Here is a 27,016-nt window from a genome sequence, read left to right as displayed (position 1 = left end):
TTTGGTTTGTGGTCACCCTAGGAATGGCCAGCTTGCAGCTGCGATAGGCTCTGGCGATAGGCTCACTGTCAGCATCTGTTTGGAGGGCCCATGCTGAGCCAGATACTGCAGATGTTGAATATCTCTGTCATACATGTGACAGGCCTGATCTGAAACCATTAAGAACCTCCAGAGAAAGAACTGTGATGGGATGGTGCGCGTGGTTTGGACTCTTGCGGCCCCCTCTACAGACAGGGTACCCATGTGCCTGATGTCATGCCATCTTTCCCTGCAGGAAGGAAATTCCCGCAGAATGCGTGACGCATATGGACAGAGAGCAGACCAAGAAGGTGGTGTACTCTGTGGTCTACGGAGCAGGTAGGCTGCAGGCCCGCCTGGGCCCGGCTGAAGTCTTGGTGTCACTCGTAGGCCAGATGGAGGTGGCTCTGGTACTGTGCCCCTGTTAAATGTGGCTGTGCCTTAGAGAAATCATTCTCGGCCTGTGGAGCTCATTTTGTGAGTCGCTGTGTATGGTTTACACAAACGTTGATGACATTTGCGAAGCACCAAACATCAGTCAGACCACTTACGGCCATTAACTTGCTCAGTGCTCACACCAACCTTTTCAGGTGAGAGAACAGAGGCGTGGAAGTGAGTGTCATCCAAAGTCGCCCCACTGGGAGGAGTGTTGCAGAGTGAGCCTGAGGAATCTGGCCCCACCCCTGCATCATGTGGCTCTGTGCTGGGAGCCATTTCTGTGCTTTGAGATGCCAGAGACCCTCACCCTAACCCTAACTCTAACGCTCCTTCCTCTCCTCCCCCACCTCCTCCTCCTTCCCTTCTCCCTCCTTCTCCTCCCATCATCCTCGCCCTTGTTCCCCTCGCCCTCCTTTTCCAGCCCCAGGACCCAAGGCAGAGCAGGTCTTGTGCTCCCTTCCACTCTCCCTCCTTCTTTGACTTCTTGACCTTGGGCTGTCTGGGGTTGTTAAATTCTTTTCCCCCTCTAGGTCATGCTGAATCAGTGGAACCTGATGTCCCCTTGGTAGAGCAAGGGAGAGGGTCAGGAGGGCTATGGGCAGCCAGCCCTTCCTTAAGGAAGGGTCCATCTGGCTGTTGGCCAGACCTGTGAGGACCTCCTTCTCCCTTGTATCTGTTCTGCTTTGAGCATCAGGGCTTGTGCAAAAACTCTAAGAAGAGGATTCATCTCCCAGCCGTGGAAACCCTTTGTTCATTCAAGGAAAGGCAGCAAAACTGAACAAACTTCCAGTACAAGAATATCTGGGCAAACGCACAGTCAATTATACGTAAGAGCCACCTCGCACTTCTCCAGCGTGACTGTGGTGCCATTTGACATGCTTCCAAAGTACCTCTTCCTGGAGCAGTAAGTGACCTCCTTGTGATGAGTCTGGAACCCACCTCAAACCAGCTAGGCCGGCTCCCACTGCAGGGCTCTGCACTTGCTGTTCCCTCTGCTGGAAGCCCAGCCCCCACGTCCACAGAGCTCCCCCTTCACTTCTTCCAGATCTTCGTTCAACTGTCCCCTTCTCAGCCTTCCTTGACCACTGTGTTAGTTTTCCATTTCTGTGTAACACATTCATTATCTCACAGTGTCTGTGGGTCAGCAGTCCGGGCACAGCTTAGCTGGGTCCTCTGCAGGGCTGCAGTCAGGGTGTCAGCAGGGCTGTGGTCTCTCTGAGACTCGACTGAGGAGATGCACTTTAGCAGGCTTCAGTCTCTTGCTGGCTGTCAGCTCCTCAGTTCTTGCCATGTGGGCCTCCCAATGTAAGCAGAGCCTAGACATGGCGGCTTCGTTCTTCAGAGCCAGCAAGGGAAGGAGAGATGCCAGTAACATAATCGCACAGTCACATGCTTCCCAGCGCCTTCGCCGTGCTCTGGTGGTTAGAAGCAAGTGACAGGTCTGCCCACATTCCAGGGGAGGCAGGAGTCAGTCTGCCACATGCCCCTTTTTAAGCCTCTGGTCCCTGCCCGCCCTCCATGCAGCACTCTCTATTCTCTTCGCTGCCTCTTTTTCTCCAGAGCACCTGCCAGCTCTGATGTGCTCATCTGGTCACCGTCCCACTCTCCCAACCCGAACCAGCTCCATGAAGCAGGAGCTTCTGCCAGCGCTGCCCACTGCCGATGTGAAGCAGGTGTACAGTAAATACTCAGTGAACAAATTAATGAATTTGCTAGTCTTTCAGCCCTACTTTCGAAAACATTTTATGTACATAGTTTTTGGGAAACAGACTGAGAGACTTTGTTTTAAAAAACTGAATTTAGTGAGAGATAGCAGGATGACATTGGGTTCCTGCTCCTCAGACTTGCTTGGTCTATCTCCTCCTCTTGGCCGCCTCTCTGCCGTGCTCAGGAGCCTTCCTGGGTCTCAGTCTGGCAGGGAAGGCAGCGTTCTGCCAAATTATGTTAGATTTGGGTACCTTGCATCCTTGCTCCAGAATCACATATGACAGACCTACCATTAGCTTTGGCTCTGCAGCCAGAACGTTGCCTCTGCAGGCAGAACGTTGCCTCTGCTTCCCCAGCCAGGCAGCCCAGGCTAGAGTCCTGACTCTGTCCCCTCCTGGCTGTGTGACCTTATACAAGGCCCTCCACCTCTCTGCCCCAATCACCTCCTCAGTTAATGCAGAGGTAGGGTAGTTAGAGCAGTACCTGGCACCAGCTAACTCTCATCTTTAGCATCTGCCACCACATCTGGGTCCTCCTTCAGTTCAGTGGTATGCCAGTACACACCGCCAAGACCGGGCAGCTCTGTGGGGTGGTGGGACCACCACCTCAGATCCAGTTGGGAGAGAGGGACAGAGAGTGACCGTGCTGAGCGCCCATGTGGGGCTTCATGAGGATGGCAGGATGCACCCCTCTCCCACTGCTCCCCGATGCACCTAAAGTCAGTCTTTGCTTCTGTTGGTTTGGCACCTTCTAGAGCATTCACTTTATTTTTTTCTGGGGAGAAAAAGAACTCCACTTTGTAAATAAGCGGTGAGTCATTAGCTGTGATGTTGGCGAAAAGGGTAATTTGGCTGCTTTTAGCCCTGACGGTGACAGGGTTCCCACCCCAAGCCTCGGTTTCTGCTGTTCCCATTGTCACCGTCCAGCTTGACAGCTAGATTACTGTGCATCTGCCAACATCGGCACGGGGCTGCACCTGTCCTCCTCGTGTGTGAGACCGGAGTCTTGTCAAGTGAACATGTTGGGTCTTCTAGGCTGCCAGGGACCCTTTGGAAATTCAGAGAAGGGCTTTCAATCAGCTAGTTTTCATGGGTGGCAATGATATGTTTTCACATAAACGTGCCACTGAGGGGTCTGGAAGCTGCTGCTCTGAATGCTGGGGGCATGTGGCAGAGGCATAGCTTCAGGTGGCGTGATTGTTGTGAAGACTACGATGAGAGACAGTAGAAGGAGAAGCAGGACTGTGAAATAAGTAGAGAAGATGCTCAAAAGGGGCACCATGTCTGTGCAGTCCTCCTGGGGCCTGTGGGGCAGCCTGGTCGCCACACCTCCCTCAGACTCATTCTCCCAATGTTTAGGACCTGCCAGGCCACTGCCAGGGGAGAGCTATTCCTACCAGAAACGGTAGCAAGCACGCAGAGCTGTGGAGCAGCTGTTTACCTGGGGGGGCTTGACCCAAAGCGCTGACCCGGGGGCTCACTGCTCCTCCTTCAGTCAAGTGAATTCAGCACCTGCCAGCTAATGGTGCACCCCGCCCCCCCAACCCCAGTCCTACTGATGGCCCCCTCTGAACCCTTCAAGAGTCACCTCCTCCAGGAAGCAACTCCTGACTTCTCTGGTCTTACTCTGAGCTCCTATGGCTGTTAGAGTCACTTTAACACTTGATTCTTCTCAAATTGTTTGATATTTCTTAAGTTTGCTTCCGTATCCAGTCACATTTGATCTACAGGCTTCACACTGGGCACCAGGAGGACCATGGGGGAAGGCATTTGTCAGAAGAGACCCATGAACAGGCCTGAGGGGACAACCCTGAGTGATCAGTGCATGTTCAGGAATGTTGCTGGGGCCAAGGGAGCCCATAGGAGGGCCCCTGGCCAGATAGGGCTGGGAGAGGTGGGCAGACTGCCCAGAGCAGCAACACCTGGGCTGAGTTGTGAAGGACGTGTGGGCCTTTGTCTGTTCCAGTTAGACCAGCCAGCACTCCTGGAGGCCAACTCTGCCAGTCACTCGCTAGGCCTAGAACTACAAACAAGAGTGAGAAACTGTTAGCAATTATGCATGGGGTGAAAGAGCACTTGGAGAAAAGAGAGTGAAGATTGTCTTCCTAAAGTTAAAATGGTAACACACACACACACACACACACACACACGATGTAATTAGCCATCTGTGGGAAAAGTCAAATTGTGTGTTCATATAGGATTTAGAGATGAGTAGCACCTCATGCTCCCCCCGAGGGGATCCTTGCTCTCAGGGATGCTTTCGGGGAGACAGGTCTGTGTATGATTACAACTTAAACAGGAGAAACCTGATCAATTGAATCGACGTGTGAAAGTAAGTTGTGGGAGAAGAAGATTTGCCTGTGGCAAATCTACAGGAGGCATAGAACAGAAGCCCTCACAGAGCCAAAAGTTGTCCTGCTTGGGGGCAGGGTGACAGTGGCCTTTGAATGTGACGAGACCCACTGGCAAGGGAGCAAGAATCCAGGGTCTGGAGAACTGACTGGACCCTCTATCTCCATCTCAGTCTTTGTCTCTGCTTCTTTTGGAGTTGCCACTTCATTTGCTTCTCTTGTAAATAGGCTTTCTTCATGTATAGAGACTTTGCCCTTCAGATATCCCAACAGCTCTATAGAAGAAAGCAAAAGAATTCTTTCTAAGCCATAGATACTGAGAAGAAGAAATGTGACTTCTGGCAATGGCCAAGTAGCTCCCATCAGACCACTGTCCCACAGATATCAACTATAAAGTATTGAAAAAATATAATAAACAACTACCTAAAGGTACTGAAAAGTGACCAAAAGCAGACAGCAATTGGAGGTGGGTTGACACTTGGAAGGGAGGAATGCGAGCTTCCCGTTTTATAGCTCTTCACCTGAAGGCAAACCTTAGTCAGTGCTATGAGTGGCTAAAACTCTGATAGAAACCCATAGTCTTACTAGCTTAAAGAACCAGAGCACCAAGTGTGAAGCAACCAGAGAATCTGGAAAGTGAAGGGAGAAATCTCAGAAAGAAGAGAGCAAAGGAGAACACCAAATCCTGGGTGTGAACTCTGCCCAGATCTGTGGCTGACCCCTAACCATGCATAAGTAGGGCAGACTTCAAACAGCCCAGCAAAGGCTAAAAGGACTGGTCTGCGATTTCACTTGCTGCCCACTGCCGGGGGATGAAGTTTGAAGTTAGACTTCAGCCAAATTAACTGCCCCCTTTAAAAAAACAATCAGTACTCCTGAGAAAAACATAACAGAATCCAGAGTGTCTATAACATTTCATTTACAATATCCAGGATACAATTCAAAATTACTAAACATATGAGGAAACAGGATAACTTGATCCATACTCAAGAGAAAAGGCAATCATGGAACCAGATCCGGAGATGACCTAGATGTTGAAATTAGCAGACAAGGATTCTAAAGTCACTATTATAACCATACTCAAGGATGTAAAGGACAATATGCTCATAATGAATGAAAAAAGGGGAATCTCAGAAATTAAAGAGAACCAAATGGAAATTCTAAAACTGAAAACTTCAATATCAGAAATAAAAATTCACTGACTGGGCTTAACAGCAGATTAGAATATGACAAAGGACTTGGCTGAGAAGAAGACTCAAGGTCCCACCTGGCCAGACCAGCCTGAAGTGTCTAGCCACCATCTGATTTCTATTTGAAAGCCAATGGAGTTTTCCATTAGACTGCCATAGCTGAGGAGCAGTGATTGGAATGTCACAGAAAGAAAGAGTTGTCGATGTATTGTTTCAGTATAATGTATCCATGAAGCTATCATATGGTCTTAATTAAGCCCTAAAAGGGAAATTGGAGTTTTTTCATTTGGGGAGAAACTTTGGGAATCACAGCGCACCCCAGCCTTTCCCACTTTTCCTGGCCAAGCAATGGAAGCAAAGATCTGCCCCATCACTCTCCCAAGATGTGAGCACTCTGGCTAGAACCACTGGAAGCATCAGCTGGCCAGGGCCAGGAGTAGCCTGGCTGAAGAGAGGACAGAATCTGAGAGGTCAATCAGTTCCATTCCTTCAGAGGTCTCTTCTATGGTCTTCACAGACCCCACGTCTCCACCCCCTTGGCTGTGGTTGCTGGGCCATGTTGTCTGAAAGCCCCTTGGAGTACTCTCGGGTGTGATTCCAGGGTTGACCCCGTGCAGAAGACAACAAGCCCATTCCTGGTCCTGGTCATGCTCTCCCAGAAATTCAGGTCTTTAGCCACTTGTCTCTCTGGGGTTCCCTGCATCGATGCAGCCCCTAGAAGCCCAGGGCTTTGCCCATGATCCTGCTGTGCAGCAAGGCTCTCATGCCTGTCCTCATATGTTCCTCATTCTCTATTTAAATTATTTTTCTTTTCTGGAGGAAAATAGGAGAGAATGACTCCATATTGAGTACCAGGTAGAAGCCAGGCTCTGCTTGGAGCTTTACCTGCCTCAGCTCATGGGGTTCTCTTAACAACCGTTGGGGATAAGGACTAGTGTTCCTAATTCATAGATGAAGAAACAGGGTTTATTGAAGGTCAGGTAACTTCCCCCAAGGCCCTGCAGAACCTCCCGTGGGTGATAGGCCTGGACACAGACCCAGGTCGGTGTGGTCCCAGCACATGTACCCAGCTAGCTGCGCTGGAACTTAGGGTGCCATCCCAGAACTTGAGGTGCTGTCCCGACCAGAGACTTTGCTATAAGAAGCTTCACAAGAACACCTGCATCCTCTAGGAACCAAATATTGGTCTGGACCAAAAATGTTTGTCTCAGAATAAAAATCCCAAAGATGGGAGTTCCCAGGTACCATTTTCTCATATTTTGGTAATAGAATTTCCCTTCCTCTTTTCCTCTGTGCCCCTCTCCAGCTTCCCCTAGTTCTGGAATCAGGTCTCCCTCTGGAGAGGCTGAGAGCAGGACTGTATCTACTTCATTCACATTTCACCTACAGCACCTGCCAGGCACTCAGTCAATATTGTTGAATAAATAAATGTTTAACAGGCCCCAGTCCAGGTTGACCAGCATCTAGCACTCAGGTATAAAGCCAAACCCAACACCATCCTGACCAATCAGAAGAGACAGTGGTGCCAACTGGACCTTGACTCACCGAGTCTTCTGAGAGCCCTTCTGTTGGCTTACTTCTATGGCGGTCATTGCCTGGTGGCTTGTGCTCTCAGTTCCCACTGAGTGTGAGTTAGGGCTTGCCTCTCATCTTAAGTGTTTCTGCTCATACAGGGAAAGAGCGGCTTGCTGCTTGCCTTGGAGTTACTGTTCAGGAAGCTGCCCGGTTTTTGGAGAGTTTTTTGCAGAAGTACAAGAAAATCAAGGACTTTGCCCAAGCAGCTATTACCCAGTGTCACCAGACAGGTGAGCCAGCTGCAGCCAAAACCATTGGCTGGCCCCTCTCCCTCTCCCATGCCTGGCCTGCAGCAGCTGGGTGGTCTCCTGGCCCCTGCTCCTGCAGTGGGTGGGTAGACAGATGGGAGGGTAGTGTGTTGATGGGTGGAGCTAGGTTGATGGAGGCTGGGTAGGTGAGAACTAGGTGAGTGTCCAGCCCCTGCTGGATAAATGGGACCAAAAGCCTCCACGTGAGAAGGGTCCAGAGCCAGGCTCTGCTTGAGGCAACAAAACTAACAAGCTTGAGTTAGAAAATGATAGATGGATAGACAGACTGAGAGAGATAAAATACTGCACCTAAAAATGGAGAGCGTATTTTCTTATGAAAAGCACGTGGTATATTTACAAAATTTCACCACAATTTGGTCACAAATTTCAGAAAGTATCAAATAGGACGTGTTCTGTGACCACAGTGGAATAAAAAGGTAGTTTTATATCTATCTATATGTGTGGCCATCCATCCACATATTTGGAAATGTATTGCACTCCTAAAAGACTTAGGATTAAAAAAAGAAGTCTCAAGAAAATTACAACATTTAGGAATAAATGACAGTAAAAGTATCTCATATGAGAAACTGTGAGACATGGCCAAGCTGACAGCTCACTTAGAGATGGAGGAATACTGTGAGAGTATTTTAATAAGAAAGAAAGAAATGTGTGAACATAAATGGGTTGTGTTCGACACAAGACGCTTGGAAAAGAGCAGCAGAGTAAATTACAGACAGAAGAAGGAAGAAAATACATGTAAGAGCAGAAATTCATGAACTAGATGACAGGAAAGAGGATCCAGGATAGGTACAGGGAAAGCAGAGAACCCAGCACTCACTCGAGAATGAAAAATGTAGTCAGCTGGAGAAGCAGCCTCGGTGGCTGACCTTCCCCAATGGCTCCAGCACATTCCCTCAGGGTCCAGGCTTTCCTGGACTCTCCTAGCAGCTCAACGATGACTTTTCTCTCTGGAGCCCGTGCACAAGCCCCTAAGTTCCAGGGGCCCCTTCACAGGCTCCTCCTGGGCCTGACCATGTGTCCCAGCACTAGCCCACATGGGATCCTCCTGCACTGGGCACACTCAGCACTCAGCTCCCTGCAGCCTTGGTGCGGGCCGCAAGAAAGCCAGCAAACTGTTTCCATCCCTGGGCGAGCATCTAACATGTCTCGAGCTCCCCTGGAGTGAGCCCCACCACCTGCATCCTCGCTGAAGCCCCACAGGCCCTGACCATTCCTGGACCCAGGAGCCCCACAATTGGGAAAAATAAAATACTATCAATTTTGAAATGTTAAAGTAGTGATAGAACCCAGTGTTGATGAGAGTATATGGAGCCAGCATCATTGTAAATGGAAATACAATAAAAATGCAGGAACTTGTGTAGCACCAACCATAGGCACAATTTCAATAGCCTTCCATAAATTGACTTATTATGTAATCCTCACTGCAACTCTAAAAAGTGGGCAGTATCATTATTCCCATTTTATAGATGAAGAAAACGAGTCATCCAGAGGTTAAGTAGCTTCCCAAGTTCACACAGCCTAACGGGTGGTGCCTGGCTTGGACCCACCCCCAGGCAGCTGGGGCCCAGAGCCAGCGCCCTCCCCTGCTACTCGGCTCTGCATCCCTTCCTTGTACTTAACTTCCTTGAAGGGCCATGGGGCTTATAGATCCAGATGTGAAGTATGCATGCCCTTTGACCCAGCAATTACACTTCTGGGTGGACATTGTAAAGAAATACTCAAACGATCATTGAATTCTTCCACAAACATCTGTTGAGTGCCTGCCTCATGTCAGGCACTGTGTTGATGCTAGGGATACGAGCTCTTTGCTCTTCTGGAGCTACAATCCAGGGGGAGACAGGTGACCCACAAGTAAACAAGTATCTTCAGACAGTGTTAGGAAGATGGGATCCTGGGCGTGAAAGAAACAAACAAGGCACCGAGGCAGAGAGGAACAGAGGGAGGCCCCTGGAGAATGCTGTTAGCCATGGCCTCACAAGGAGGTGAGACCTGAGCCAAGACGTGAAAAGCCAGGAAGAACCAGGAGTGGTGCCCAGGGTGGGCAGGTGGAGAGGTGGGCAGATGTGGAGCCCAGACTCTGAGTGGCACTCCACAAGCCATGGAAAGAACCTGGGTTTTGTTTTTCACAAATTATTCCAGCAATAGTGTGGAAAAGAGATTGGGAGGAGAGACTGAAGTCAGAGCCAGCACCTGGGAATCAGTCTAGAGGGGACAGGAGTGTTAGCTCAGTAAAAGGTGGGATGGAGGGAGAACCACAGGTCAGAGATGCCAACGAGGCAGTTAACAACTGCAGAAAGGAGGAGTGAAGAAGGTCATGTGGAGGGTTGGGTCAAGCCCTCAGGTGTGAGCATGTGCTCTCCATGCATGCAGACCTGACCTGCCTGGAGTTGGAACAGGTGGACGAGTCAGATTTACCATGATGTTGATGAAGCTGAAGATTCAGGGCCCCTCCTAAGGCCCTGTGCACATGGTCACATCTTTTGTAAAATTGGCAAAAGCAAGATATTTGAACTGTAATCAACTAAGACTAATACCTTGGCAAAAGCAAGTTATTTTAACTGCGATCGACTAACTTCCTCTCCAGCTTCCCCCATCATACTCCTTTCAATGCCAGGTGGCATCGGAGTGGCCACAGCCATTTTTGGAATCCAGCTAAGGGGAAGTCAAGTTGATGACTCATTTAATTCAGATTTCAATGTAGATATTCCTGTGGTTTATTGCTCCTTCCATGTATGGTTGAAGGATGGTAACTATCCTGGCATAGGAATGGCTTCCAGGAGCATTCCTTCCACCCCTGACCACTCCCTGAGCAACATGAGGGTACAGAGCTAGAGATAAGCTCACAGTATGAACAGTAATTATGATCACCAACACTACAAGAATCAAGTAGAGGAGAAACAAGATTTGAAATGTATGGAGCTGGGCTGGCCCCGAGGCTTAGCGGTTAAATGCGCACGCTCCGCTACTGGCGGCCCGGGTTCAGATCCCGGGTGTGCACCGACGCACCACTTCTCTGGCCATGCTGAGGCCACGTCCCACATACAGCAACTAGAAGGATGTGCAACTATGACATACAACTATCTACTGGGGCTTTGGGGGGGAAAAAAAGGAGGAGGATTGGCAATAGATGTTAGCTCAGAGCTGATCTTCCTCAGCTAAAAGAGGATGATTAGCATGGATGTTAGCTCAGGGCTGATCCTCAAAAAAAAAAAAAAACTTAAAATGAAATGTATGGAGCAGGGGCTTCCACTTTGGGCCACAAAGAAGTAACTGGGTTCAGACTTTCCTCCCACAATAAACAACTAGAAAGCTGGGCAATATGTATGAAGCAATTGTTTTCAGGTACTGGGTCTTGAGCAGTGTATCACTCTGGTCTCTGAGAGAAGAGAAACAACGGAGGTGAGCCCTCTGAGCTCCCTGTGTCTAGAGGCACAGACCATAGTGCAGGAGGGGAACCCAAGCAGGTTATGGTGGTCTCACTGAGTTGAAGAGACAAGGATTAGGATTGGGGAGGCAGAGGCAGCTAGATTTTACAAGTCAGAGTATCAGAGGGGAGGGAGCTGTGCAGAAAAAGCACTCCATAAATCTTCAGAGGATTCCTCTGTTTTTGAATACTAAGATACACATGAAGAGAGTGGAACTCCATAGGACTAAGCAGAATAATTTCCAGGGAGCAGTAGGCTGAACATTTCCAGAATTCACACAGGGCAAGGAAATGTTTGAATTCTGACCATCGAAGTGGAGAGTCCTTCCTGGACATCTGGAACATTCAGTAGAGACCCCAGAAGGGTCATACCTTAGTAGTAGGTCTAAACTAGCCCTAGATTAAAGACTACTCTAAACCCATCCTAACAAAGCTTAAAAACAGGCCTCAAAAGAATCAGGCGATCAGCAAGTAACCTAGATCTACCTGACACTCTTGAAAGGAAGACACCAACTGCAGCACTCAACACAGAAAACTCACAATACCCATCATTCAGTCAAAAATCACTAGACATGTTAAAAGGCAGAGACTAGAATGTACCCAGTCAGAAGCACAGGCTCTCCCTGTCCTCCCTGCCAGTCACTCTTAAGAGACTTTAATTATATATTGCCCAGCATACAGTGGGCACTCAATCCATTGTCATTTTTGTAATTATGATATATGTGGGAAATTCTTCCAATCCTCAGACATGTAAAGTCATAAGTAGGGGATTTAGTTCTCACCAACACCTAGTAAAACGGAAGTCATCACTGGTCAGGAATATACTCAACCAAGGCAGCATGTTCGTGTTCATTTTCTTAAAAAAGACCCCCAAATTATGGAGGCTTTAGGCCCCACGAAACTTGGATCTGCCCTCATGTGTGAGGATATGGCCTTCAACTTAGACCATCAACCCCTCCTTGAATGGAATATGAATTAATGCTTTTCTTCCCCATTCCAGCTGCCACAGTACGGAATTACTTCTGAACCCAAGTCCCATAAGTGGCTTTTACAAACTCTATAGTGTAAAAACTGCCCTCTCTTGTCCTATGTCACATCTAAGCACAGCTAGAAGTCAGAAAGGAGTGCAAAAATGTGCCACCAGGTAAGTGAAGGCCACCCAGTTGCTGTCCTTGCTTTCCCACCACAGAACCCACTTGCCGAACAGACAGACCAGGAGGCCTCTGGGTGAAGCTCCTGGCAGCGCTCTGACTCAGTGCTGCAGCGGGGAGGGGTCCTGCTGGGGCCCCTGGACATAATCGGAGGGAAGTTGTGCCCACAAAGGGTGGTGTCCACCACAGCACCACACTGCCTGTTTGTTTCTGCCTCTCCTCCTGCTTTTCCTTCACATAACCTAGGCTATGTGGCGTCCATTATGGGCAGAAGGAGACCGCTGCCAAGGATCCGTGCACGAGACCAGAAGCTCCGCGCACAAGCAGAGCGGCAGGCGGTGAACTTCGTGGTGCAAGGTACCCAGAGCCCCTCAGCTTGCCTGCTGCATCCATTTGCTTCTCGGGTGACACCCACTAGATTATTGTCACACTATTTCCTGCTCCTGTTCTCCATGTTACTGTCAGGAGGTGCTAGTGAAATAATGCCTGGTGCATGGCAGGTGCTCAGCACATGGTCATCTTTATAGTTATGATATTTCCCCCAAGAGACTGTCTGAAGCAATGCTGTCCCTGTATCTGCAAATGGGACACCAAGGCTTTAGGAGTCTATCCAGCCAGCACTAGGCCAGGCCTGGAGCTCAGTCCCTTGACTCTTGGCCTGGGGCTCTCCATTGTCCCCCTCATGCCTGGCAGGTATAAGACCTCAACGTCCAAAACCCAGCGTGCCCTCATATCCCGCAGCCTTCAGCAGGAGGCGGGCTGAAAGAGTACGACACATTGCCTCTAGTTATGAAAACTCCGTAATCGTCTTTAGGCACAGCAGTCAAATAGCTCAAGTCTCTGCGTGGAGGTGAAATGAGAGAGCTATAATCAGGGGCTTCCCACGCTGCGTGCCGTGCATGAGCTACCCCTGTGAGGGTAACCTGGGGGTTGGGCACCACCCCCATCTGTGACCCTATAGGTCACAAATGGAGAACCGAGGCCCCCCAGGGCCCAGAGAGGAAGCCTGGAGGTAGGATTCCAGTCCCAGGGCACCTGCCATGCCACCCTGCCTCCAGAGTGGTGTTCTGCAACAAGAGAGAGGACAGGGACCCCAGCAGATGCAGAGCAGGAGGCTTGGACTGGTGCAGGACGAAGGTCAGGTCCCCAGAAGATCCTATAGAGAGGCAGATGTGCGGCGCTGCCCAGTCAGACTCAGCCTCTGTGCTTTGCTTGGAGAACGGGAAAGATGGCAGCAGCTGGCAGGATGATTGCTAGGATCTGGGCTGGGCTCAGTATAGAATCTTCCTGAGTCCTGTCTCCTGGTGTGACCACCCAGACAAGAGCTGAGGACAGTGACAGCCCTCCAAATCCTGACATGGCTCCAATTCTAAGGTGGGTTCTCATGTGTGAGGAAGTTGTAGGGTCATGACCACGTATCTCTCTTCACTAGGTGTGTGCAGGGCGTGTTCACTAGGTGCGTGTGGCGTGTGTGCAAGGTGGTATTGAAGCTATTTTAGAGAGTTCTTCCAGCAAGAATTGCCCACAAGATATGCTCATGTGAGAAGCTGACTAGGAGGCTTGGCCACAGAATCGAGCTACCATGGACGGCTGGTTCATCTACCAGCTGAGCCGCCACCCTGCGTTATCTGTGTCTCTGAACAAGTGACTTGCCAGGCATCCACTTAACAAACATCTGTGCTGAGATGAACTAGGCGCCAGGGACAAGCAGTGCCAGCCAGAAAGTTCTGCCTCCACGTAGGCAGACACGTCAGCCAACAAGACCAGCCATGGCGCGCCCACCTCCCTGGGTCTCCCCTTCACCCACGCTCTGTTCTCTCTCCACCCTGTCTTCCTACTCCTTGTTTCTCCATTCTGTACACTTTTCCTAAAGTAGCAAGCATCCTGACAACCCGTCCCCAGCAGAGGGTTCCCATGGCCCTGAGACCCCTCACGGCCAGCAGTTCCGCCTTGGAGACGAGACTTCCATGTCCAGCATTCCTGCCATGCTTGTGGGGAAAAAGCAAATCAGTATTCTGGGGCCGTTGCCTTGCAGTGGAGGAAGGCGGTCCATTGAGGACTTGTACTTCTTCGTTTACCTCAGGAATCATGAACAGCTAAAGCAATTTAAAACTGCCACTGGAAACCTGAACTTCAGTCTGTTTCCCGTGGTCAGAACCAGTTAAGACACCTACTGTGTGCCTGGCACTGGAATAGGCATGTGCCCTCCACTGGCCAGCACCTTGCAGGGTGCCTGACCCAGTGTTAGATAAATAAATGCCTGACTGATGTAATTTATCCCTACCAAAACCTAGGAGGCTGTATCAAAGCCCTATTCTGTATGTTGGAAAGTTGAGGATCAATGAAATTACAAGGCCACAGAGCTGGGGGGTAGTGGGAACTGGGACTGAGCCCAGATCCATGCTTGGGTCATTCTACTAGTTGGTGTGGTAGGCCGAATTCTAGATTCTGCACCTCATGTGTGCACCCCAAGTGTGGTGGAATATGCTGTGATACCACTCCCATGATTAGGTCATGTTACATGGCAAAAGAGCGTTTGCAGATATAAGTAAGATCCATAATCAGTTGACTTTGAGTTAATCAAAAGAGGGGTTATCCCAGGTGGGCCTGACCTAATCAGGTGGGCCCTTGAAAGGAGGTTTAGCAGTCAAAGTCAGAGATTCACAGCAGTAGATGCCCTCCTGCAGGCTGTGAAGGAGCAAACTGCTTGTTGGGGAGAGGGCCTGTGGCAAGGACCCAAGGGCCGCCTCAATGAGCTGAGCTGCCCACAGCTGACAGCCAGCAGGAAAGCAGAAACCTCAGTCACTCCACTGCAAGGAAATGAATTTTGCCAACAACCTGAGGTCACCTGAAAGTGAGTCTTCCCTAGTCGACCTTCCAGATGAGGGCATGGCCAGAACACATACTGATCTCAGCTTATGACACTGTGAGCAGAGGACTTGGCGACACATTTTGGGCTCCTGGTCTGCAAGAACTGTGAGATGGTAGATCTGGGTGGTTGTAACCTGCTGGATGTGGGATCGTGCATTACACAGCGTAGAAAACTAAGACAGCCAGCCTAGGTTGGACGTGCTGGGCAGTCCCTGTTAGCTGAGTCCCTGCTGTGGGGCTCTGGGCTTCACACTATTCATGAAACAGAACCTCTTGTGCCCCACAGGCTCAGCCGCGGACCTCTGTAAGATGGCTATGATCCACATCTTCGTTGCAGTAGCTACTTCCCCCACCCTGACAGCCAGGTCAGTGAGTGAGTGGCCAGCCTGCCCAGGGCCCAGCGTAGCGCGTGGACCTGCCTTTCCCCGGGCTTGGGTGGGAGACCTGCTGTCCTGTGAGTCGACACTCTGTGGCTGGCCTGCGTGCACGCACCTCCCAGGATTGAAGCCATGCCTGCCATTTCCCATCCATGGATCTTGATTCTGACAAGCTCACCAACCCCCAAGCAAAGGGACCCCGTTGAGCTTGAGTTCCTCTCAGCACTTCCGGGAGAGCCCTTTCCTCCTGGGCTGGGCCTGGGCAAGGCGCCCAAGGGCCTGCTTGAGGCAACCTACAGTAACAACAGGCCATTCACCTCGGCAAACCATGAGGTCTCTTGAGGAGGTTCACCTGGTGCAGAAGTGCGTCTCCCCAGGCCCCTTCTCTCACATGCGTCTGAACCCCTTCAGGCACGGCCCAAGGGGCACCACATGCAGCTGCCCACCCTGGAGGTGGATGGAACCCACAGCCCCTCAGACAGGGCACAGGGGCTCCAAACTGCCCCCACTCCTGCCCCGTTATTGCCACGACCCAGTCGGTGTGCCGGACACTCAGCTCCTGCTGCCTTGCTGCCGTCTCTGCCCCCAAAGCAAATGTTCAGACGCACCTCGAAGGTGAGGGCTCCACCACGGCTGCCTCTGGGCCACAGCCCTGTCCAGTCTCTGTCTCTGCCTCAGTCGCTCCCCATGGGACACATGCTCTGAGCGTCAGGGTGGCTGAGTGACAAGGAGCCCTTGCCCAGCCTCTGCCAGCCTAGAACCACCCCCCTACAATCCCACCCCTGGCCACCGGAGTCCTGGCCCTGGGTGCAGGTGGGAGGGGTGGGTTCTCCTCTGGAATCTTAGGATCCCTTCTTGGTGGCTAACCTAGAAGTCCCCCAGAGAAGTGAGCATGTCCGCCCCCAGAAGATCTGGCTCCCTCCCTCCTTGGTCCCATGTACATTGGCCCATGTCGGAGGTGGCCTCCAGCAGGCCAGCATGGGCCTGTCCCTGCAGACACACCCTTCCCAGGTGGGTCAGCATGTCCACCGCTAGGAATTCAAGCTCATGGCAAGGTTAGGCAGCAGCTTCTCTAGACTACACAATGTGAAGCTCACTGGCCCCCACCCCGAGGGGAGTCCTGCTTACTCCCCCAAATCGCCACGGGTCCTGTCGCCAGCACAGAGGCCAGCTGGACTCCTCCTCCTCCCGCAACCTTCTGGACACAGGGCCCTGCTTGCCTGTGGCCCCCCTTTTCCATGTGAGCTTACAATTTACTCTTGGCTTCTGGTATCATTTCACATTCTCAAGGCATGGTTTCTCCTTGTCTGAGGTCTCCCCTCTTTCTTTAAGAAGCCATCGCCTATATTTCTTCAGATTTTTCCTACTGTTCGTTTCTACTTTGGACCCTATGTTCTTTTGGTGATTTCAGCAACTTTGTACTGAAGTGTGCACCAGGCAAGGCCCTGCCCTGGGGACTATGGGGTGGCGTCCTAGTAAAGGAGAAGGGAAGGGATGATCTCCGGGCCCCACAGAAGCACTGTGGGCCTCCCCCTTTGCAGCCCTGCACCAGGCACTTCCTCTGGTCCAGGGTTCACCTTACACATGGGGAGAAGCGGCATGAGGAGGAGCCAGGGGCCTGGCGGGGAGGGGTGGAGGGCTTGATGCCTGAGACCCGGCAGGCACTGCCCCAGTTACCCTGCTGGTGCCTGTACTGGGCGCTGGGCTGCCAGCTCTGATTTCTGCAGTAACTCTGGGAGGCGAGAGGCAAGAGCAGAATGGAAAATGCTTTCCTCTCGCTGAGTTTCTCCTGCCGCCTCTCGCTGCCATCTGCTCCCTCCCCAACACGCACACGCCAATGCTAGAGGCCTCCAGCTAGTGATCCCCGGGTTTCCTCATGGTTTTCTGATTAGTTTCTGAATCCATGCATCCTGCTCATTTCTGTAGTTTCTGTAGGGTAAATTTGGGAGAGGGTATGAGCAGGCTGCGCTAGCTCACCATCTTGGCAGGAACCAAAGGCCAAACGGTTGTTCTGCATCTATGGTCTTGTACATCTAGAAAAGTCTGATCCATTTTCGGTTTTTGTGGAGTTGGTAGTTGGAAAAGGAAGTTGGTGTATGAGGCTCTGGGGTCTTTTTTGGTGACAGAGTCCTGAGCTGAGCATAAACTATTCTTACCCAGGAATTTAACAACACGGCTGGCCATCTTTCTATCATCAACCCTTTATTATCTTTAGGAAATGCTTTTCATAACAAAATGCACTGTGTTGTTTTAGAAAATAAAACAGATTGGTGTGGAATTTTATACTCTGGTGGGGCATTTCATACTCTGTGTTTTGTGAACTTGAGTTGTTCTCCTGAGTAATAGAAAAGGTTCTGGATTGTGTCTAGAAGCGGCAGACACCAGCTAAGTGTGAGCTTTTATCTGCCTGAAACAGTGTGAGTGAAGTGCATCACTGGAGGACTCATGGTCATACAACGGGAACAGGTACCCCAAGAGCCTCATCCAATCACCCCTAAGTGCCCCTGTGGGCTGGAGCCACAGGACAGTCTCTACTCGCTGCCCACAGGCCCAGAGCAGGAAGGCCGGGTGAGCTTCTGACCTGAAGCCCTGCCATTGCCCAGACAACCCACTGGTCATTGGTTTAGTTGTCAGTGTTTGCGGGCCTGCCAGGGCCAGGCAATGCAGGCTCCCCTCTCTGTCTCTTCTGACATGGGACGTCTATGAAAAGGCCTTTCTGGATGTTAGAACGTGTCAGAGCTGGAAAGAAGCTTCAGAGACTGTTGGCTCCAACACCGGAGTGTAGAGAAGGGGAAACTGAGGCTCAGAGCATGCTGCAATGTGTCCAAGTTCATGCAGAGCTAGACTAGCACCGGGCCTCCTGCCTCAACCTGCAGCTTCTCCCCTCACTGCGCCTCCATGGAGAAGACCAGGAGCCCCCCGACTCCCCACTCAGGACGGCAGTGGCAGCCTCAGGAAGACACTTGCTCCTTTGCCCTTGGGCAGGTGCAGGAGCGTCTGCGGAAGATGGGGTCATCTACTCACCATGGGGGCAAACCTCTGACCTCTGGGCACCTTACAATGCAGCAGCAACCCTGGGCTACCCCGTGGCCAGGCCTAGCTCGGCACCCGGGGCCCTTGCTCTCAGCCTCAGAAAGTGGCAGAGAAGGTGCCTGGGGCCCAGGGAAGGTGAGAGGGCCAGTCCAGCAGGGAGAAGCTGCCTCGATGGACTGTGAGGGGCAGCAGCTCCTGGACTTCCCAAGACAAAAGGGTGGCAGGCAGAGTCCCCAGCACCTCCTGGGCCCTGCTCCTGAGGGCAGGAAAGACAAGGAGTGGTTACAGGGCCTGACTGTGATGGGCACAGAGGGACTGTGGAGCACCCGGAGGGGAGCTGCCCCGGGCAGGCCACAGACAGGGAGACGAGGTGAGCCTTTTCCAGAGTGTTCCCCTACGGGATCGCGGTTCTATGCAGCTTCAGTTACTTCTTCCTGGTGCAGGACAGTGGGGTGGGAAGTTACCTTAGCAGTCAGCTCGCTTGTGGGAAACGACAGGGTCTGACACCTGTGTTCATCTGCCCCATGCAAGGGCATCTCTGGTTCTCCTTCTTTCCAGTGCCCCAATTTCCAGGTAGGAATATGGTAATGTCACGGTCAGCTGTGAGAGTAATGTGTAAGTGACTAACAGTTCAAACCTATTCTTAGGTTGCTGCCACACCAGCAGCTTAGAATTTCACAATGTGATTTCAAGAAGTGTGAAAACTGTTTCTGCTAAATCTGGAAAAAGTTACAAGTGCCTATTATGAGGTTTCTGCCCATTTGAAAACTAAGTCCTTTGGAAGCTGAAGACTCCACCAGAGGCCTTGAAGTTAGTTTAAGAAGGCAAATGCCGATGCTGCCCGCCTCGTCTGACTTCTGGAAGAGCAGTACCGAGAGCCTTTGGCCAGAGGCTGCACATAACATACAGGGACACTTCCCTGAGGGGCAGCCACGGGGGCCTGTGGGCTGACAGCCTGCGCCATGGTCTGGGCCCAGCATGATGTTCTGTGGATTCACTCCCGTGAAGATGTGCACTTGCCACTCGTAACATGGGCCCAGCTGTAGCAGCTCAGACTCCAAAAGGTGGATTCTTTTCCCATCATGAGAAGTCCAGAGCACCACAGTTGCTGACTGGTTCAAAGGTTCAGGGCAGCAGGACTAAGGTCCCTCTAGCTTCTTGGCCCTTTCCCTCTTGGTGCCATAATGGAGGTGGCTGCTCCAGCCATCGTGCCTTATAGGCAAAAGGATAAGGTAGTGATGGTCAAAAGGGTACCTGACCCCCGGCTAAGTCAGCCTTTTAAAGAGCCTTCCTGGAAGTTGGAGAGTATACACCTCAGGGGCCATCCCATCTGAGATAGAGCCCTGGGAAATGTTTGTAGCTGGGGACACAGCCCCATCTCCACCCCACCCAATGACAAAGAAAGAGGAAGAATGGATCAGGGTGGACACCTATAAATCTCTGCTCCAAAGTCCTGCACATCTTCTACTGAAAGTGCCAGCACAGCCCATCTCTACACTGGGTTTGAAGAGCTACTCCCTCCCCCAGTCAGGGCTCACCATCATGATGACCACTGCCCGATGGGCCTCCTTGTGCAGTCCCGGCTTCCTGGTGCCTCTGGTCCCATAGCTCCACTACCCAGGGTGGTCTGCCTCCTGCCCCTTCCTGCATGCACTGTGCCTGCCATGGACAGGCAGCAAAAACCAGATGTGCCCCCTGCCCCGCAAGGCAAAGTCCTGGAGACAGAGACTGCAAAGACCTGGAGACAGGTCTGCTCTCTGCATGACCAGGTCATGCAGAGAGCAGAGCATGAGGGACCCCCACTGACGCCCACTATCCTTCCTGGAGGGCTACAGGTCCTCAAGACCGTCCTGTGGGTCACCCACACCACACCTCCCCCCACCCTGAGAGGACAGGTGAGCCACCCTTGTCTGCCAACCCAGATCCCACATACTAAAGAGCCCTGGTACTTTAGTCTGGTACGTGCTGGCCAAATCCAGCTACAGCTGTGTTCTGTGCGGCCAACATGGAGCTTCAAGAGCTGATCACTCTTGGGGGTGATCACTCAAGGGGGATGTCCCCCTTGCTCCATCCCTGCCCCATGCACACATCTGTACCTGCGAGCCCCTGTCACTTGAGTCTAAGCCCTCCCGAGACCCCTGCCCCCACACCTCCTTCCCTTCCCTACAGCGTCCATGCCCCCATCTCCCACTTCCTCTCCTTACTGAAGCAGGTAGGGACAGACACCCCTGAGGGGGTGCCTGAGGGGGCTTAGAGAGGGGTCTGCTCATGAAGGGTGGGGACACACTAGGGGTGGTCGGGGCATGGAGCCCAGGCAGCCTCCAGTACAGGCACTCGCCCAGTGGAGGGAGGTGGAATGAGCATCCGACCTCTCTCAGCCTGTGATGGAGTCCATGGGGCTCAGCCGCTAGGCCCAGAGCCCAGCAGGGAGAGGGCCTGTCTCTGGCAGGAAGTGACCAGGTGGGGGCAGCAGCGAGGTGCCCAGGCTGTGGGCCAGGACCCATGAGCAGGGACATGCTGAGGTCTTGTGCACACAGTGTGGCCTTGACTCTGCGGGAAGAAGTGAATGTCCAGTCCTGGCCAGGCTTCCCAAGTGCTGTCTGTTGGAGCCTGGGGTGGGGTTGGGGGGGACGCAAGGGGGTCTGGGGAGATATGGGATTTTTTGTTTTGCACTTTAGAATTTTGATATACTTTCCAAGTTTTATTAAGTATTTCTTTAACTTCAAAAGTAAACTTTTGGAGCATTGTCCCTCCCATCACCTTCCCTAAGCTAGTTTTCAAAATGGGGAGATGCCCCCAGCTTCCCCAGAGGCCCCCACATCCCAGATTCATCTTCACTCCCCGTCACAGCAGGCCCCATACCCAGTGGTCAGCCGAGATCCTCCTCCTAAATCCATGTCAGGGCCCTGCCCCCATAACGGTCCAGGGGGGCTCTTCTTCCACTTCTGCTCAGACTTTCAGACACGAAATGCTCAGCCCCACTGTGCCCTCATCAGGTTCCCTGGGCCAGGATGGGACAGGGGATCACATGGCCCCTCATTTTGGGCCTTCTGCCTCTACTCACCAGTCACTTCTAATTTGTGCCCCCTCCTCCCTGGGGGCTGTCCTGGTGACACTGGGGTTACCCCAGGCAGCAGGCCCCCAGCTAGGTCCTCCCACTCCCTACTGAGCCACATCCTCTCAGGCACCCTGTGCCAGAACCTTGGAGGATGGGCCAGCACCATCCACAGCACCCCAGGTGCCCCCCAGCTGACACCCCCCCTTGCTGGGCAGACAGAGCTTGGTGTCTGGAAGGCATGAATTGCAGGGTGACTCCCTCCCCTGCTGTGTCTTCCAGGTTGGTTGCCCAAATTCATGATGAGTTGCTGTTTGAAGTGGAAGATTCACAGATTCCTGAGTTTGCAGGTGAGCCCAGGGTAGCACAGGGCCACTTTTTGTTTCATGAATAGTTAAAGCATTCCCCTGTGTCTGGCCTGGTGTCTGCTCACAGGGGGCTCACAGGCCCCTTCCCTGCCCATGTCACCTGGACCCTGGCAGGCAGAGGGGCCAGCCTGGGTTGGGAACCCTTGAAAGGCGCAGAGAGGCCATGCCTTGGCCAGCAGCCCTCAGAGAATGCAAAGTGCTCTACTGTGGGGCCAGGCCTCAGCCACAGGGGCCCTGTAAAGGTGGAGGGGTGGCATCAGGGCCTCCCAGGCTAGTGAGGGGCCGGGCTGTGGAGCTGCAACGGGGTTAGTGTTGGGGTATTCAGGTGGCTGATGCCCCAAGCTCAGTGTGGACTCCAAGCCTGGGTCTCGCCCTGCCCCCTCTAGGAGCTGTCACAGTTAGCCCTCAGGAGTTCTTTGAAGCCAGCAACCACCTGATCTCCCACTCAGTCTTCAGGGAGGGCCAGGACCTTCTCCCCCTAATACAACCGCTAATGGTGGGGGAAGGCACTCCTATTCTGGCCTCCCTGGTGAGAGCAGGAGTCATAGTGCCCCTCCCTGTCTTTGCAGACCTGTAGGGGAGCCCGTTAGGGGTTGGGAAGGGAATGCAGGGGTGGGCATTAGGGCTGGATGCCAGCCTTGGGATCAGCTCCCATGTGACAACTAGCCAAGCCCTCCCCTAGCCCTGCCACCCCATCCTAAGTGGGGACCCCATCCTAAGTGAGGACTCTATCCTACAGTGGAGACCCCATCCTGAGTGGGGACCCTATCCTACAGTGGAGACCCCATCCTAAGTGGGGACCCTATCCTACAGTGGAGACGCTATCCTAAGTAGGGATTCCATCCTACGGGGGGACCCCATCCTACAGCAAGCACCCCATCCTACAGCAGGGACCCCATTCTACAGTGGGGACCCCATCCTAAGTGGGGACCTATCCTACAGCAGAAACCTTATCCTATAGTGGGGACCCCATTTTAAGTGGAGACCCCATCCTAAGGTGAGACCTCATCCTAAGTGGGAACTCCATCCTACAGGGGGACTTCATCCTATTGGGGACCCCATCCTACAGCAGGGACACAATCCTAAATGGGGACTCCATCCTAAGTGGGGACTCCATCCTATACCAGGGACCCCATCCTACAGTGGGGACCCTATCCTACAGGGGGACTTCATCCTAAGTGGGGACCCCATCCTAAATGGGGACTCCATCCTAAGTGGGGACTCCATCCTGCAGCAGGGACCCCATCCTACAGTGGGGACCCCATCTTACAGGGGGACCTCATCCTAAGTGGGGACCCCATCCTAAGTGGGGACCCCATCCTACAATGGGGACACTATCCTAAGTGAGGACTCTATCCTACAGCAGGGACCCCAACCTATAGTAGGGACTCCATCCTACAGCAGGGACCCCATCCTACAGTGGGGACACCATCCTAAGTGAGGACTCTATCCTACAGCAGGGACTCCATCTTGTAGTGGGGACCCCATCCCACAGTGGAGACCCCATCCTAAGTGAAGACTCCATCCTACAGCAGGGATCCCATCCTCAGTGGGGACCCCATCTTACAGTGGAGACCCCATCCTACGGGGGGGCTGTGTCACTTGAAACTGTTTGGAGATAATGGGCCTGAAAACAAACCCACCCCTGTAACCATTTGATGGGTCTGACACGTGCTCAGCTGTTGGTTTAAAAAATAAAGGAAAAGTTCCAAATCTACAGGGAGCCTTCTTAGGGACAGCCTATTTCCCCGTGTTCTCGGGGCCAGCCCCTGGATGCCGCAGGCAGTGAGGAGCAGCTCCCTGTGGCTTCCTGCGGCACTCGGGGCCCTCAGGCCGGCCGGCAGCTCTGGAGGCACCACCTGGCCACGACACTGCCAGGGACTGTGGGACAGGTGAACCAGGTATTGGGCTGGGCCTGTGGCTGCCTCTGAGGGACTGGGTGGTCGAGACACGGCTGCCATCAGCCTATGGGGCAGCTCCCAGGACCAGGGACCCTGCCCTCACGGGCTGTATGGTGGAGGGTAGAGAGGGCGGGGTGACCTGCAGGGAGACTCCTGGGCTGAGAGCCAGCTGAGCTCAACAGTCACTGCCGCTCTGCGCAGCCACTGCCCCTCTGTGCAGCGGTTGCTTGGGGTCACTCATTCGGTCAGTTACACAACGGAGGGGACACATAGGAGGACCTGGCATTGTCTGCACACCCAGTGTAGCCCCAGCAGGGTGAGAGGGGCGAGGTCCCAACTCCTCCCTGTAAGAAGCCCCTGCACACCCCTGCAGGGCCCCTCTGCAGGGCTCCCTGAGGTGCACACTGGGCCATAGGGGTTGCGGGCCATGCTGCCCACCTGCTGCCCTGACAGCCCTATGGCAGTAGCCACAGTGACCAGCTCCTCCTGCCGCTGCCAGAGCCCTCTGCACAGCACAGAGGAGAAAACGAGGGCACAGAGTCAGGATCTGTGGGTCTTGGGGAGCTGTTGGCCCTGCTCCTGCACCCCAGAGACCAGTGCCCCAGGGAGTCGGCCAGTTAATTCTGGGGCTGTGGAGGACGGAGAACGAGGCAGCATCCCCCTGTTCTTTGGTTGTTTCTGTTGCAATCTGTGTACTGAAATGTCAGATGACTTAGTAGGATGGGATGAAATATTCATTTGTCAAAGGGGCAAAAGAGTTCAAACTCTGAGAAACACTGAACCAGCTGACCATCCCCCAACCCAGGCTGCTCTCTTTCCCAGAGCCCAAGCGCTACTGCCCCATGGTGACCGAGGCCCCATGGCAGGGCCAACTGCCAACACCATGGAGCTGCCCTTAGGGGCTTTACCATTACCTGGAACTTCACAGGGAATTTGACAGGGAGCATGGGTCGCCCTGTGCTCCTCCCTCCTCCCAGCCCCAGAGCCTCTGGACGGAGAGCTGGAGGCCCTGGCATGGCGCCTGCTCCCACCCTGCCTGGCCAGGCCGCTGGCCGAGCTGAGTCTGAGGCTGAGTGGTGCTGGCCAACAGCAGAGAAATGAGGGGCTGGGGCTACAGCACTGCTCTGGGGCCTGGAGGGCTCTCCTCACTCCTGGAGACCCATGGTTGGAGCAATTAAGGTGCCTTTAAGCCTGTTCTGTGGACATGGCCAGTGGGAGCCGGAACCAGCCACAGAGCACCGCAGGGGCTGCCAGACCAACTGGTGCAGATGACCATGTGGACTCGGGAAGCAACCGGGGAGACTGTGGGGCAGGGGCAGGGCTGGGGCCTGATGTTCTCATGCCCCCTCTCTTTTCCCTTTGTCCCAGCTCTAGTCAGGGGAACCATGGAGTCCTTGCAGCACGTGCCGGCATTGGAGCTGCAGCTGCAGGTGAGGGGCAAGGAGTGGGGAGCCAAGCAGTCACGCTCAGCCCCGCCAGGCCTCCCCCAGCTGCACACTCACAGCCAGAGCTGCCCAGGTGGGAGAGGAGAGTCCACTCCCCAAGGGGCAAGAGAGCCAGGATGGAGGGTGCAGCCCCAGCCTTGCCAGCAGCACCTGGCCCCGAGACAGCTGCCCTTCCCGACCTGCCCAGTCAAGGAGCCAAGTTACCCTGGGTGATAAGGCGTGGCCCATCTGCCTGGTGAGAAGCCACACTGGGTGTCCTCAGGGGCTGAGGGTGCTGGGCCAGGTGTCCCCTCGAGGCTTGGCAAGGTGTGTCATCAAACCTCCACCCAGGGCCGCCCCCACCTGCCCCAGGTGCACCCCAGGGCTTGCTGAGCCCAGTCCCAGCCCCACTCCTGGCTGGTCACCTCTCGGAAGGGGCCCCAGGTCCTTGTGAGGAAAAGACTTCCGGATCCAGGCCCCTCCAGGGTGGTGAGGAAGATGGAGGAATAACGAGAAGTGGGAGTCCTGGAAGCATGTGCAGACCACCCGAGCGGGGCCAGAGATGTTCCTGTCACCCATCCCTGTCACTCGGGTGGAGGGCTCTGGCCCAGCAGGCACCTCAGAGCCACCCAGGAAGGGCTGCAGGAAAAGCTGGCTCTCCACTGCTCCCTTGGTGGTCTCCACTCTTCTGGTAAAGGCTCTCTCCTCCCACCTCGCTCTTCCCTCCAGCGGGTTGTGGCAACACTCTGTGCCCCTGGGGCCACTGCACGGGCATCAACTTCCCCCCACAGACCCCTCACCTCATCCTATAGGCTGCAGCCTGGCAGGGTCAAGGAGCGCCCGCACGGGTCCAACCAGAGCTGGAAATTCCTGTGTTCCAGGGTAGTCCGTGCTTGCTCCTGTGACAGGCAGAGACATGGGGGCCCTGTGGTCCCTGGAAACCCAGGAAGCCCCACCCTACCCCACTAGTAGTCCTGAAGGCAGCAGGGTGGCAGGGGGCTGCAGCTATGGGCAGCCTCCACCCTCCCTGGTGAGAGGAAGCTGTTAAGCTGTGGTCCAGGGCGTTGGGCAAAGGCCCACTCAAGATCAGGGTCCCCGGGAGGACTCTCTAGCTCCCCTGGCACCTCTTGGAGCCAGCCAATCCTCCAGGTGAGCGGGACCTCAAGGTGGTGAGCACAGGTAGGGACCTTGCCTGGCCTAGCTAGCACAGAGGCCCTGGCAGGTCAGGTGGGGGGCTTAGCCAAGGTCGAGGTGTTACGACTGGGGGGTAGATGCAGTGTGAGCCTGTCTGCCTATTACTGCGAGTGTGCGTGAGGGTACGTCTGTCCATGGCAGTGTTGCTATGGCTGTGTCTAATCGTGTCTTTGGGGCAAGTGGCTGCCTGTGTACTGTGAGTCCCTGTCCACCTGCGTGTGGGCCTGGAAGGTGGCCAGGGAGGGCTAGCCCAGGCCTGGTACTCACCTCTGACTGCCACCCACAGGTGCCCCTGAAGGTGAGCCTGAGTGCCGGCCGCTCGTGGGGACACCTGGTGCCGCTGCAAGAGGCCCCAGGCCCTCGGCCCAGCCCACGTCCTGCTGAGTCTCCAAGCAACCGCCTAGCCACTGCAGGGCCCCTTGTCAGCACCTACCCCTAGTGTGTGCATTTTTCGCCTTCATTTTGTCTGTAGCCCCAGGCAACAGCAGGAGGAGAGAACTGGTTTCCACCAGCCTATTGTGTGGCCTTCCCCAAGGTCAGCATCGGGTGCTTTGTACCAGCTCCGTCGGGAGAGCAGACCCTGGTGAGGGCCACAATCACCCCCGGATCATCCCCTGAAGTAAATGCCTTATACAAAGCCGTCCTTGTCCCTGTCGAAGTGAATTCTTCCC

The 27,016-nt window shown here is 53.6% G+C and overlaps 1 protein-coding gene across 13 annotated transcripts in view; it reads left to right on the top strand.

Annotated features, from left to right (window-relative positions):
* LOC131409410 (HAUS augmin-like complex subunit 3) overlaps positions 1–27,016 on the top strand; it is a 186,069-nt gene extending 159,053 nt beyond the window's left edge. For 2 of the 13 annotated variants that reach the window (XM_058546563.1, XM_058546562.1), the window contains exons 22-28: positions 275–357; positions 7,377–7,508; positions 12,369–12,479; positions 15,280–15,358; positions 21,741–21,808; positions 25,096–25,157; positions 26,632–27,016. In XM_058546563.1, the coding sequence (XP_058402546.1) occupies positions 275–357; positions 7,377–7,508; positions 12,369–12,479; positions 15,280–15,358; positions 21,741–21,808; positions 25,096–25,157; positions 26,632–26,784 (688 nt within the window). In that variant the 3' untranslated portion in view covers positions 26,785–27,016. Of the gene's footprint in view, positions 1–274; positions 358–7,376; positions 7,509–12,368; positions 12,480–15,279; positions 15,370–21,740; positions 21,809–25,095; positions 26,582–26,631 lie in introns of those variants that run through there. The other 11 variants (XM_058546558.1, XM_058546559.1, XM_058546561.1 and 8 more) reach the window with 9 other exon arrangements.

The sequence above is a fragment of the Diceros bicornis genome, chromosome 8 (genome assembly GCF_020826845.1).
Source record: "Diceros bicornis minor isolate mBicDic1 chromosome 8, mDicBic1.mat.cur, whole genome shotgun sequence".
Classification (NCBI taxonomy): Eukaryota; Metazoa; Chordata; class Mammalia; order Perissodactyla; family Rhinocerotidae; genus Diceros; species Diceros bicornis.
This window is presented reverse-complemented; position numbering and strand designations above follow the sequence as displayed.